Source organism: Chelonia mydas, chromosome 1 (genome assembly GCF_015237465.2).
Source record: "Chelonia mydas isolate rCheMyd1 chromosome 1, rCheMyd1.pri.v2, whole genome shotgun sequence".
NCBI classification, from domain to species: domain Eukaryota; kingdom Metazoa; phylum Chordata; order Testudines; family Cheloniidae; genus Chelonia; species Chelonia mydas.
In genome coordinates this window covers 216,004,869-216,019,066 of record NC_057849.1, presented here as the reverse complement: position 1 = coordinate 216,019,066, position 14,198 = coordinate 216,004,869, and the positions used below count along the sequence as shown (strand labels likewise).

Genomic DNA, 14,198 nt, shown 5'->3' with positions numbered 1-14,198 from the left:
CATGTGAGAATTCTGAGACCACCATTTAGGAGAGATTTGAGGTAGCCCTGTATGCTGTGACTTATTTTTAGGGGAAGGAGATCTTTTTAAGGGCCTGATTTGCAAAGGAGCTGAGCACCCACAAGTCCAAGTGAAGTCAGTCAGAGCTGCAGGTGTTCAGCACCTCTGAAAATCCAGCCCTAATACTGGGGAAAAAAAGGCACAGCACACACCAAGGGAGAGCAACTGACCAGTCCTCTCCAGTCAAGCGACTTCTTTTTCTTGCCCACCCTAAGTGGGATTCCTCCTACAGTATACTGGACTGATGGGAAGGGCCTTGGCACTCACTGTGTTAGGGAAGTAAAGTTAATTCATGACAATTGCTTCCTGCATCTTGGCAGATGGAGCAAAAATAGGAGTTTGCTCCTTAAGGAAGGGAAAGACTTCATTATACTAAACAGCAATCACCCCTCCAAGGTGAAAGCAGCTGTCAGGGCTCCAGCACCCAGCAGCGGGGACTCCAACATAAATAGAACCAAGAGGATCTACTTTACTTGCTGAAATCCCTGTGGAAACATCTGTCCCAGGAAAGCTATAGCTCTGTTTTTTCTACTCCTCATGGCAGTGCAATATAGTTAGAACTGTTCCTTTCAGCTGACAGCAGGGTACATTGTGTGTCCTGAAGAATTGTGGAAACTAATTCAGTTTCTTAAGAGTTAAATATTTAAACAAAAATCCCAAAGAATGAGGTCAAAACACCAGTCTAACCAGCTTAGTTGTCAGCATTCTTCTATCCACTGCTCTCCTGCACAGCGCTATGACAAGTTGAATTCAACTTAGGTGCATACTAGAACATTCATTGCAACAATGAAACCTCTTTAGAATGCTCTGAGACATTCCTAGCCAGCTGGAACACACCAACTAGTATGGACTCCAGCAGACTGCACAAACATATATGATAAATAAATAAAGCACCTCCCCCACTTCCAAAGGACCCCATATCAGGGTATTTCCTGTTATTTTATACTAGTGTATTGCTTGAGTTTTCCTGATAGGGAAAATGTCCCAATTTCCTCCCCCAGCTCACAGACGGTTTTGCAAAAGCTCCCTCTTCTAAAGGTGGCCCAGTTGCGGGGGCCATGTCTTTTCTTCCAGCACATGTATGTTGAAGACAGATGCCACTGAACAAGCCCTTAGATATTCAAAACAGATGTTTTATGAAAAAGGAAATAAAAGTTGCTAGGCTGTTGGCTGGAAAGCTTAAAGAGATTTAAAAGCAACATATTATTCCACCAATTAAAAGCAATCAGCAAAAGATACTTACACACCTTAACAAAACAAGTGTTATTATGATAAAAAACATAGACTAAAAACCTTAGATACTCCACGCTCTGAAGCTATTCACCGTTATCTGGAAGTAACAGGCTTGCCAAAGATGAGCAAAACTGATAAAGAAATTTTAGAGGAAGAAATAACAGATGAAGAAATTGTAGATGCAACAGCAAGTGTGAAAAGTGGTAAAACTCCAGGACCTGAGGGCTTTCCACCTTACCTTTTTGCAAGGTATTTAAGGAGGTATTAGTGGGTGCCTTGAGAGGTACCTTCAGTGACATTCTGTTAAGGGAGGAACTTCTACAACCTATGAAAGAAGCTACTGTAGTGCTTCTCCCTAAAGCTGGAATAGACCTACTTTATGCAGCTCCTGTAGACCCATAGCACTGTTGAATCATGGCATAAGGATTTTAGCAAAAATACTAGCTAGCCAATTGTGGTGCATGCTCTCAGATTATATAAATCCTGATCAGACTGGATTCATTAAGTATAGACAAATGTCAGACAACATTCAGAGAGTACTTGGAACCATCCAGAATGCCAGATCTAAAAAAGATCCATTTCTCTTGTTATCTCTTGACGCAGAGAAAGCCTTTGATAGGAACTGCCTGTTTCAAGTCCTGTGCAAATGCACTTTCCTTAAATGGATATCTGCTTTTTACACCAGCCCCAAAGCAGCTGTGCGAGTTAATGGGGTTACAGCTCCTGTTTGAATTACACAGAGAGACCAGGCAGGGATGTCCCTTGTCTCCTTTACTTTTTGCACTGGCCATGGAGCCTTTTGCACAGAGGATAAGGAACACATCAGAAAATAGCTTTATATATGCATCTGATGTAGTATTATTTTTATCTAAACCAAATATTGCCCTAAAATTAGTTTCTAAAGAAATCCAGGACTTTGGGAAAGCAGCTGCAGTTAAAGTAAATTCTGCCAAATCTGAAGTGCTAGCTATAAATTAGATAGATTCTGAAAAGTCATTCCTCAGGAAAACACATGGGTACAAATGGGCAACAAACTCTAAGACACCTGGAAACTCAAATCTCAAACAGCCTAGAAGAGCTTTATGACTTAAATGTCAAATCACTACTTCAGTAAATGAAAAAAGATCTGGACTGTCTGTCTTGTTTCAAAATCTTCATATAATCACCCCAGATATTTCCTAGCAGGAATACAGAGGATGTTCTTAGAATTTATATGGAATAAGAAAAGACCAAGAATGGGTACAGATACTTTGTGCAGACCTATTAAACGATCTGTTCCAAATATTCTATGGTACTACCAAACCAGTCAGCTCAAAGCAACAGTGATTTGGGGCTGCTGTAAACTCAGCCAAATACTAGGTCTTTGGTGAACAAGAAAGTTGTGACAGTGGAAACGTTGCTAGGCTACCATGGATTAATTAATTTTAAAAATGGATACCGATCCTTCAGCAAAGGCTACTCTATGTCTCTGGGTTAAAACTAGAGACAGGATAATTTTTCCCCCTAGCCAACAATACCCATTGCAAATAATCCAGATCTTAACCCAAATTGCAAACTGAGGAGCTTCAAAGATAGCGAGATCCATGGAATATACATGATTGGCCAACCATTCAGAAAAGAAACTTTTCTAACTTATTTGGAGATCAAAGCTAACTTTAACTGTCCCACTCTTCCATGGTAGCAACACTTTCAAGTCAGGCATTATATCTCTCAACTTGCTAGAGAATCTGTTTTCTACAGAAAGTTCACTTTAATAGAAGTGATGGCATCTGGTCAATTAGGAAACAAAAAATTATAATGAATGTGTATCAATCTTTGCAGACAACTTTCCTCACAAAAAAAAATAAAGTCCACATATGACACTTAGATATTTGGTTACCTTTTACACAGTACTCAGAGTACATTCACCTGCAAAAAAACTAGCACACCTGTCCATTTTTTAAAATATTAACATTTGATAGACATGCCTGGTTTGTGAAATGTGTAATCAGAGAGGTCACTCTGTTTAATAAAATCAATAAAAATGACATGTCAGGGGTGTTGTAATGATGCTCTCTCTGTAATACAGTAACATCCTGTTAAAAAGGTTCCTCTATAGTCTCCTTAAACAAAAGCTCACTATTGTATGATTGATTTGATTCTGCTATTTACAAGGCTATGATTTGTGAACCCGTTAAATAAACAAATAGTAATAATGTATGTTCTAAAAAGGTCACAAATAGAACTGGGAGAAAATTTATTTTGAAGCTCTTTCCTGTCCCTTTTGTCTCCTTTTTTCCACTTGCAAAAAGGAAAAAGGCAAATGGGATGGGGGATGCCAAAACTGGGGGCGGTGGAGAGTTTTCTTTCAGAGCTAATTTGTTTTTTTGGTCATTTGTGGGGAAGGGGGGCTGGTTAAAAAAAAAAAAGAAGACACTTTAAAAAACAAAAATCTTTTGAAATGCTGTGAATCATACCTGGAATTTTTGACCTGCTCTGTATGCAACCTTCTGCAAAGAGCAAATATACGTTCAGTCTTGCTGACTTATCTGGCATAAAAGCAAACAAAGAGAGAAAGAACCAATATTAAGTCTCCATGTGTACGTCAGAGAGTGACATTCTCTGTAACAGCTGCCGTCCTGAATTGTCTCACACAAAGACACACTGTGCAAGTAAAGGTGCAATACATACAAAGCAGCCTTACATTGTACATTGCTACATATGCCACACTTTAACATCAGGCTATTGGTTACCACAGTGATGGATGTGGTAAAAGAACCTGAAGAAAAATAATATGTAGTGCCATCATGAGGGAGAAAAAAAAATCTAATATTTTTAAAAATTAGTTTAGTCTAATCTAGGACCACAAACACTAAAATACTTTAATCATAAGACTCCATTTTAATTTTTGTATAAATCTAAATGAATAAACATGGCTCTTAAATGGGGTCATTACAGATGAGAGTTAAGGTTCTTTAGGGGCTTAAATGTGCTTTTCCATAGCTTAACATGTTTAGATTTCTTTAACTCTGAATTTCCTGGGTTTGGGGGCTTTTCTGCACTTGAAAATTCTTTCAGATTAAGGTAAAGTGTGAATTTTAAAGTGCAATAGCTGTTCTGGAATAGCATATTCCAGTTAATTTCCCCTTATAGACAAGCCCTAAAACACTTGGTTTAGGGGTAATTACAAAATCCCTGTAGTGTATTATACCCTCAATTATTGATATGTACTTTCAACCTTAACTCCATTTTAACATGGTTTTATCTGGGCATACTAAATTTATGCTCAGTCAGTCTATCATGTAGTGCAGGGGACTGGACTAGATGACCTCTCAAAGTCCTTTCCAGTTCTATGATTCTATGATCATTCCACATGCAGAACAAAATAATTAGAGAGAGAATTCTTTGTGGCTGGGAGAGTTTGACAGTACCCATCCTGAGGCCTGGTACTTTAATACTAATGCTTTGCTGGAGCAGGAATCTATCTTCTTAGCATTGTCACCTGTTGGCTGGAAGCAGACATGACACACCAGACAATGCTTCTCTCCATTTCTCTTCAGCCACGTTCCCCTTTCTAACTCCTCTCCTGAGCATTTTCTTCTTTGCTCCGTTCTCCACCTCCTATTGGTTGCTGTCTCTCTGTGCTCACGCCATCTCTCCCCTTAGCCACACTCTTATAGCCTTTCAGAGTAGCAGCCGTGTTAGTCTGTATCTGCAAAAAGAAAAGGAGGACTTGTGGCACCTTAGATGAAGTGAGCTGTAGCTCACGAAAGCTTATGCTCAAATAAATTTGTTAGTCTCTAAAGTGCCACAAGTACTCCTTCTCTTATAGCCTTGTTCGCAGGTTCTCCAGCTGGCACTCCATTACTCTCTAGACTCTCTGCCAAGGAAGTGGTCTCTCCTGGAGTGGGATATATTCAAGACTCACACTGGGCTGCTAGGAGCAGGTGTGGTGGTGCCTGTTTCTCGCCCTCAGTCCTCCCACCTGCCTTTTGACTTGGACTTTTACATTCTATCTAGGACAATCTCACAGTGGAGCAGGTATTTCTTTAGTGCCTGCCCTCCTTGATCCCAACACCTCGCTCTCTTTCCTGCTTGATATGTTGGTGTATGTAAGGCTGCACCCTTTGTAGCTCCCCCCCATCCCTTCCCTTGCCCCGGTTCTCACTTTGTGCCCTTATTAGTCGCTTTTCTCTTCCTCCTGCTTCAAAGGCCTCATGGGTGCCCTCCGGCTCAGCAGCTCTTTCCTGACAGTCTGTAAATGTCATTGCTTGGCAGTCTGTCCTCCACCTGGGCTCATCTTGCTGATAAAGTTACAGAACAACCTTTACCAGTCCTCGTGCCTTCAGACAGTAACTTTGTCTTTAAAGTTCTGGAAAACTAACAAAGTTTTATATATTTAGCATTCAACAACAAAGGTGAACAAAATAACATCTTCAAATGAGGTAGCACCAATGCCTTAAGGGCCAGTGTTTTGTGACTGGTGAGACCACTGCAAATGCTTTCAGGATCATTACACTTTTCTAAGAACTCATCCCAGACCAGTGATCAGACAGAAGATGGCTAGCTCCCAGAAGCACCACCCTGCCACTAGTTGGCAGCATCCAGCAGTTACAATCTACTACCACTCTGCCCCCAGCTCTGTGGGAGATCAGCACTTAAGATGTCTCTCTGCCTTTGTTGTGCTGGGAGGGGTGTCTACTGTGGCGTGGTTTTGATCCAATATTGCCAACTTTTACGATCTTATCACAAGTCTCACAATATTTGGTTTGTTTATTAAAGTCCCAGCTCCCGCAGGCAAACGATTACACGAGAATCTTCAGCTTTCATTTTTAAAAAAGTCAATTTCTGACCCTCATGGTTGCAAAGAAAAGCTGAAAAATGTGAACCAAGTAGGACCTAGAGCCTCAGAAGCCAGAAGACAAAGAAAAACAACCCCCAATTTATTATTTAAAATAAAATTATTTTAAGCTTTTTTTTTTTTTTTTTTGGAGCCTGACTTATGATTTTTGCCTGGGTAGGATTGGCAATACAATGATCATAGCCCCCTGGCTGGTGACCCAACCAGTTCACCGCAGAATGCAGAACAAGTGCAGTATTATTCTGGGTGGAGTTGATAGTGGCCCCTGTAGTTAAAGTTGCCCGACAATTCCACGATAAGGGCTTGTGTTCAGTTGCTTATAATTTTGCCAAACTTTCACCTTTCAAACTTAAGTTTTTCATGCTGGGTGTGTGCTGCAGGCTGAATGTTTTTGGAAAGTTTCAGCTAAAATGGTTCTGTCATTGATGAGAACGAGATTAGGAAAAAATACGATTAAACAATTCTTAGGGGGGGGTTGAAAAGCTCTATCGCCTCCAGGCTTTGGAGCAGGCACTTAACATGGGGGGGCCATAAATGAAAAATAGGTTGAAAACCACTGGTTTACTAGCTAAGTTATATTGTTATGTACCTCTGGGAAGATATTTCAAGGAAACATGCCAAACATGACCATGGATATAAATACTGTAGCCTGCTCATCACTGGCAGAGCAGTAGGGAGAAAGGTATTTTATTATCCAAATTGACAAATTGGAGGGAATTCAAAGCAAAGGGGAGGAGAGTGGGGAAGAAGAGCAGAGGGCTGAATAGATTAAAAGAAGGAAATGGGTGTAGCTTGTCTAAGTAAGATTCTCTCTCCCTACCATAGCTCTGCCCTGGTGGCATACAGGGGCTGTTAACAGCATCTCAAGGGGGTTGGGGGAGAATGCCCTTGGCACATACACTGTGTGTCACAGTTTCAGGGTAACTGGACCTGTATTGTCCCCCTCATGGTCCACTCCAGGAGTTCCCAGTCAGGCCTCAGATCTCCAGCCATCACCTGTCTCTGGTCAGGGATTCTGGTCCCACTCCCTTCTGACCAGGGGTTTTAAGGCTGCAAAGTCCCCAGCCTTTGCAGTGATACCCCCCAACAAGCCAGTCTGCTTGTGCTTTGCTTCCTCTCTGAGGGCTACAAGCAGTGTATTGTCATCAGTTACAAGTTACCATCCTGCTCTTTCTAAGCAAGCACCTTTATTCTCAAGGTACAATCATCACAGAGAAAACAAAAAAAACCCCAATAAATGTTCCTATAGACATGCTAACAGTTCACCAGAAGTCACCCATCAGTCTTCTGGTGCCCTGTCCTGTCTGTTTGCTGGTCAGACAGAAGGCCCTGAGTCAGTTTAAACACAGCCTTTTTACACCAAAAGTCCTTTCTTTGTATGTTGATCTCTGTAAAATCCAGTTTGAAACAGCACATATCACCTCTTCAGGAGATGGTACCTCTCGGGAGGTGTTTACAACCTGAGCAATTCATCTTAATCACCCCCCATTGTTCTTAGTTCCTGGCAGAGCTAAAAGAAACCTTCCCCACACCAGAGCTGCATACAGTCCCTGGCCCACAATGGTACATAAACCATTCATACATGTAATACAATATGGTCCCCAAATATATTGTTTGTGGTGGCCATGTCTGTCACGCTGTTGGGCCAACACAGGCAACCCTTCACCCTACACGAGAACCTGGGAATGGGGGGCATGCTGGGAATGGGGCTACAGCACATGTTGGTATGACCATTGTGCCTTGTGGGAGGCTGGTCTGGTGTAACGTAGAGATGGCCCCTGGATTGCCTAAATTACGTTGGGTGTTGCTTTGACCCCTGTAGCAACTCAGAGGTGGAATAGTGCAAAGATGTTTTTAAGCTTCTTTTGACCCAACTTCCCCCTGGACTGTGCTGGTCCTAAGAGAAGACAAATTAATAGTCTACAGCTATTTGAATTGGGTAAAAAAAAAAACACCCCAAAGACGGAGAGGAATTCTTTAAGGTGGTAAAAGAATTGGGGGCGGAGTTAAGAAGGTTAGGCTAGATAAACCCTTCCAGGCAGTGAGATGCTGTAAAAGAGTCTCCCACAGGCAGTAAGTGGTGGAAACCTCATGTCCTGTGACTTTTAAAATAGTCTGGGCAAAGCACTAGACCATGTTCTATTGGAAACAGTGCTTCATTGGCCCCTGGGAGATGGGCAGAATGATTAAATGGGTCTCTCATCGCCAATATCTATGACTATCAGGCACAATATTTGTGGGCAGTCCCCACTGCAAGGCACGATGCAGGGGGACTCTCCAACACTGAAGTTCTCAGCTTTTTTTCTTCTGGCCTCTCAAAGTTCAGCTGCCTGAACTCCACATCCCTGGCTCCACATCTCAGAGTGGGGTGGAGGGAGAATCCTATTCACTTTGTCTCCCGCACCTTCATCTTCTGGAAGAGGGGAACTCCAGCGAAGGGATTTTCACTCTTCAGCGATCCCGGCTCATGCTGCTGGGAGGGATGGCTCCAATGTTTTCCCTCTCCTGTTTCTTGGCTAGATGTGTTGGTGAATTGAATTCCCACCTGGCAGCTTCCCATGGATTTTACTCACAAACAAAAGAATTGATTAAGAATTCCTCAGCGCCTCTCAGGTGCTGAGCATGGCATAAGTCCACAGCTGCAAATGCAGAGGTAGAACTGTGGCTTCTGGGTAAGAAGCCATAAACTTTAGCTCAAAAACCACAGGCCTCTGACACTTGAGCTAAAGGGGAATCTTCTTTAGCTGTTAGCAGTAGAGCTTTTATCCTCTGTAGGCATCTCACTCCAATGCCTCCTCAGAGTTGGGTAGGAATATCTATAGCAGCGTAAATGAAGAGTCACTCCATTGCAATCAATAGGAGTTTGCCTGAATAAGGACTTCAGCATTTGACCATATAGAATTAAATGTCTAGAGCCCAATTCTACTCTCATTCACACCAGTTTTACACTGACGTAACGCTGTCGACTTCAATAGAAATACTCCTGATTTGCTCCTGTGCATGTGAAATTAGAATCATGCACTCAGTGACTCTCAGCGCATTACATTTGCCAATACAGTAGGATCAAAAGAGACCAGACTTCAGCTGACAATTCAAAGCAGAGATGGAAGGACAGAGGAAGGGGTAAAACTTGCAGTGTCCCCTGCCCCTTGTACCAGGGCCTGGAGCATGGCTCTCAAACGGCAACAATTTTAGCAGGTGAAATTAAAAATAAAAATATTCAGATCTCATGCTGGTGTAAATCAGGAGTAGCTGCACTGACATCAGTGGGCCTGCTTCTGATCTCACTCTGATTTTACATGTATACAACTGCACTAACTTCAGTGGAGTTACTCCAGTGAGATCAGAATCTGGCCCAATGCAGTCACGCCAGTGTGAGTGAAAAAGCAAGTCTTCTGTGTCTCACTGGAAACGCACAGTAAAATCCTCCAGCGCCAGGTTTAAAAACTGTCCCAATCGTGTGACTCTCCATCCAAATGAGAGAGACTGGGCATGCCTGCCAGAACCCTGGAGGTTAAAGCTCTCCCCCATTTACAAAGGCAATGCATCGTCTCCTTGAGCAAAGTATGTTCTCTCCAGTATTAATAGACTTACTGAGATGCGTCAAAAACCCCGGCAGAGACACTGAGCAGCACAGCCTGCCTGCCACAGAAAGATTTACAATCTCTCTGGCGTATCAGTGGAGAACAGGACAGTGTGTGTGCACGCACACAGACAAAGAAGGAGGAAGGTGAGTCCAACCCCCAGCAGCAGGGCCATCCTTCTGCTGCTGGATTTTTCCAGCCAAAGCATCTTACCGTCTCTCTGCTGCAATTTATGGAAATTGATTTCTGACGTGGGGCTTTTTCTGCTACAGCAGGGACCCACCGGGTGGAGGAGGCAGAACTGCAGTCAGGGCAGGAGAAGGGAGGGAGGAAAGGAGCTGGGCACAGGGGGAAAGCCAGAGAGAGAGAGAAGGGTGCGTAGGTACTACAGCGATGGGGCAGTTATAACTGAGACAGATGAGAGAAGGAGCAAGGGAGAGCAGAGATCCCGAGTGAGTCATAGGAGGGCAGACAAGCACAGAGAGGGAGCCCAGAGAGCGCTCTGCCATCCCAAGACAGACCTGCCCAGCTGGACTCTTAACCATGAGCACGAGGGAGACTTGTGCTCAGGAAGTGGGGCCAGAGGATGGGGAGAAAAAGCAGAGCAAAGACACTCAGGATCCGGACAGAAGGCCGCACGAGGTGGAGCTGCAGGATAAAGCCATCCTGCAACAGAAGAGGCGCCTGAAACAGGCCACCCAGTTTGTGCACAAGGATTCTGCTGACCTGCTGCCCCTGGATGGCTTAAAGAGGCTGGGCACCTCCAAGGATCTGGTGAGTCAAGTGGGACCCAGTTTGGAACGGGATGCTCCTCTCCTCCTAGTGATACCAGGGCATCCCCCTAATTTGGGAAAAGAATCACAGGTCCAGGCACAAACAGCCCATCAGAGTCATTATAGGGCTGGGGTGGGTGAAGGGAAAGGAGATGTCCCCCACTCTCTGCATCTTTCTCCCCAGTCATCCTCATGAGGTCTAACTCCCTCCATAGCCAGGAGAAAGTAGAAGGTAGGGGATTCCCCCTAGCTCTCAGATCCAGCTCCCAGTCCACAGTACAAAAATACATGTAACTTGTATGGGGATTCTGTGTATGTTTTACATGTCTGTTTACATGCTGGACTGACGTGAACCACTACATTGATTCCTGCATGATCTAATATGGAAGTGGTCCCTCTCATATTCTGCAGTAAACCCACCCACCAATCCCCAAACTTTGGGGTCTTGTGTTGAAACTTTTCACTTTTCTGTGCCGTTCCCCAGTTTTGGATTTGCTTTGACACATTTCCCCAGTGGGTGAGGGGATGTGCCCCAGCAGTTTGGGGAGAAGTTGGAGACCAGGCATGATTTCCCCTGGGTATGTATAAAAAGGACAGGGAATGATTTCCCCTGGGATTCCCCCCGATTAAGTACATCTTCCCCCTCCCATTGCACTCTGTCAGTTTTCCCCACTACCCACTGTTCTTCATAGTGTACCACAAGTTGATCCAGGATTTGGGTTGAAATCCTGTTTCTAGTGGAGCGCATGGCTTTGCTTCCAGCCCCTTTCCCCTGCAAGCTCCAGGTTGTTTTGCCAAACTGATAAGGGCTCCTGGAGTCACTGACCAGACCCAAAGAAATCAAGGGCTCTGAGGTGATCTGATTGCTAGTGAGGTGGGGCAGCCCCTCGGCCTGGCAAGTACGGGGCACTAGGTCAACTCTCTCTGCTGCGGGGTATTTTCCTCTAAGTTTCCTGCTCTCTTTTTAGGCCTCACTGCTACTAGTGATAGTGCTGTCTTGCCTGGGAGCCGGGGCATTAGGGGGAATCCAGTTCCTAGGCATTCCAGGCTGCATGGAAATGAATCTCACAGGTTAATATTGATTTCTTTGTTGATTTCTGGTTCTCTTGGGCTCAACCATCCCACCACATGCTGGCTGGGGATCAGCACCATGTCAGACTCAACTGTGTCTCTGCTTTGGGACCATCCCTCACCAGCTTCACACGCAGGCCGAGTCCGTTGCGCAGCTCTCCCTAGAGTGCACATTCAGACCACATCAGCCTCGGTGTCCACTCTGCTACCGGCTCTGGTATGGGAAACCCCTCCCTGCTCACAAAACGCGGTCATCACCCATGTATATAAGCAAGCCATCCCAGCCCTACAACTTGGTTACGAACACATGAAATTCCATTGCTGGGCATTAGCAGGCCTGGCTCTTTGAGCCCCCGGATTTGTGCTCTCCCAGCCCTGGCAAGTAGCTCACGGAGAGCTGGCTGCACAGGCAAGACGGGGACGGACCATCTCTGTTGCTGGGACGGAGGGAGTTACAGCTGTGAGTCGGTGACCTTTCAACAGGGGCATCTCCTGACAGCCCCAGCCCCCAGGGGAGCAGGCTAGAGGGACCATCACTGACTCTCCTTGAAACCTAGAGATCTCGGTCAGTATTTCAGGGAACTGCGCTGTAACAGTCTTGGGGTTCATTAGATAATAAACCAAAGAATGAGAAAAGAATAAAACTTTAACAAAACACACCAAAGTGTGTCTCTACGGAACTGCTGCAGAGTCTTGGGTTCCCAAGACCCACCCTCCCCCTCCAGGGCACATCTCCAGATTCCCACACAACACAGTCCCTTATGAGGGAGTGTCTCCATATCACAATCTGTCATAAACATACCCCTATACGCACCTGTATTTCCTGTCCGTGGTCCACTCTAGGAGTGCCTAGCATATGCACTGACTTCCACCATTCCCAGTGGGTGCTCGACCCCACCCCTGCCCCCATTCCACCTCCTCCCCAAAGTCCATACCCCCATTTCCACCCCCTTCCCCCAAGTCCCTGCCCCTACCCTGCTTCTTCTCCACCTCCTCCCCTGACCATGCCACGCCGCATCCCTGCTCCTCCCCCATCCCTCCTGGAAAGTCCTAAGCACCATCAAACAGCTGTTTGGCGGCAGCAAGTGCTGGGAGGTAGGCGGAGGAGTGGGGACAGTGCGCTCAGGCGAGGAGGTGGAGGAGGAGATGGGGTGTGGGGGAGAGAAGCTTGGCTGCCAGTGGGTACAGAGCACCCACTAATTTTTCCCCATGGGCGCTCCAGCCCTGGAGTGCCCACGGAGTTGGCGCCTATGGTGCCCAGTCAGGTCTCCGGCCTCCAGCCATCACCTGTCTCTGACAGGGACCCTTGTCCCACTCCCTTCTGTCTGTGGGTATTAAGGCTGCACAGCCCCCTGCCTTACATTGATATCCCCAGCAAACCAGTCTGCCTACAGGCCAGCCCCTGTGCTGTGCTTTCTCCCAGAGGGCTATGAACAGTGCAGTGCCAGCCATTATGAGTTACCACCCAGTTCTCTCAGCAGACTACATTTTAAGGACAAAAGTATCACAGAGAAAACAAAGACAATAAAAGTTCCTATGCACTTATAACAAACATGCCAGGAATCGCCCATCTTCCTTATGGGACCCAATATCCCCTTCCAATCCTTCTGCAAGTGCTGGTTGCCCCTTCGGTTTTGCTTCAGCAAATGGACAAGACCCTCTGACCAAAGGGGCTATGTTCATTCAAGCTCAGCTTTTTACATCAAAAAAACTTTTGAGTCTCTGGAAAACTCACTTTGAACCAGTACATGCCGACACCCTATGGAGTGGTGCTTCTCTGGAGCCATTTACAATCCTGGGGTAATCAGCCCACCCCACTGTTTTTAGTTCCTGGAGGAGCTGTGGCAACCCCCTCCCATGGAGCAGAACACAATCATTCAAAAAACAGTCATACATTTAATACAATGGTCCCCAAAGAGACTGCCTGGGGTTGCAATATCTGTCACACTCACCCCGCTGGGCAATGTACAAGCACTAACTCTCCATGTGATACAGGGGGATCAGCTGACAGCCTAAGCTCAGGGAGCAATATCTAGTTATCACCTACCCCACCTTTTTCCTTATTGTTCCTATATTTCTACAGCCTCTAGCTACTGAGGATGGGGAGAGTTCACTCTTGGCCTACTGAGGGCAGCTTCTTACCGAGTCAGCAGAGGGTAGAAACTATAGGGAAATATGTCTCACCTTCCCCCTGCACCATCCATCAGACCATATCCAAGACATGATTTATTGTGGTAGCATCCAGAGGGAGATCATCATGCAGCACAATGCAGCCTCGCATACACACATAGGAAGATACAGTCCCTGCTCTGAAGAACCTGCAGCCTAAGGCAGTGGTTCTTAAACTTTTGTACTGGTGACCCCTTTCACATAGCAAGCCTCTGAGTACGACCCCCCTTATAAATTAAAACCACTTTTTTATATATTTAACACCATTAAAAATGCTGGAGGCAAAATGGGGTTTGGGGTGGAGGTGGAGGCTGACAGCTCTTGACCCCCCCCATGTAATAACCTCCCGACCCCCAGTTTGAGAACCCCTGGCCTAATGTAGTTTCATGTTTAGGAACTTGTAGCACTGCCTAGCTATGGGACCCATTCTGACTGGTTGTGCATTGTAGAGTGGTTTGACTCCTTTTC

At 45.3% G+C, this 14,198-nt stretch overlaps 2 protein-coding genes across 2 annotated transcripts in view; one reads left to right on the top strand and one right to left on the bottom strand.

Moving 5' to 3' along the window:
- ITFG2 (integrin alpha FG-GAP repeat containing 2) overlaps positions 1–14,198 on the bottom strand; it is an 84,172-nt gene that overhangs the window by 17,518 nt on the left and 52,456 nt on the right. The window lies entirely within an intron of this gene.
- The window catches only part of NRIP2 (nuclear receptor interacting protein 2), a 31,019-nt gene continuing 26,424 nt past the window's right edge, over positions 9,604–14,198 (top strand). Inside the window, exon 1 of the mRNA XM_007055627.4 lies at positions 9,604–10,491. Within this exon, the coding sequence (XP_007055689.1) occupies positions 10,261–10,491 (231 nt within the window). The 5' untranslated portion in view covers positions 9,604–10,260. The remainder of the gene's footprint in view (positions 10,492–14,198) is intronic.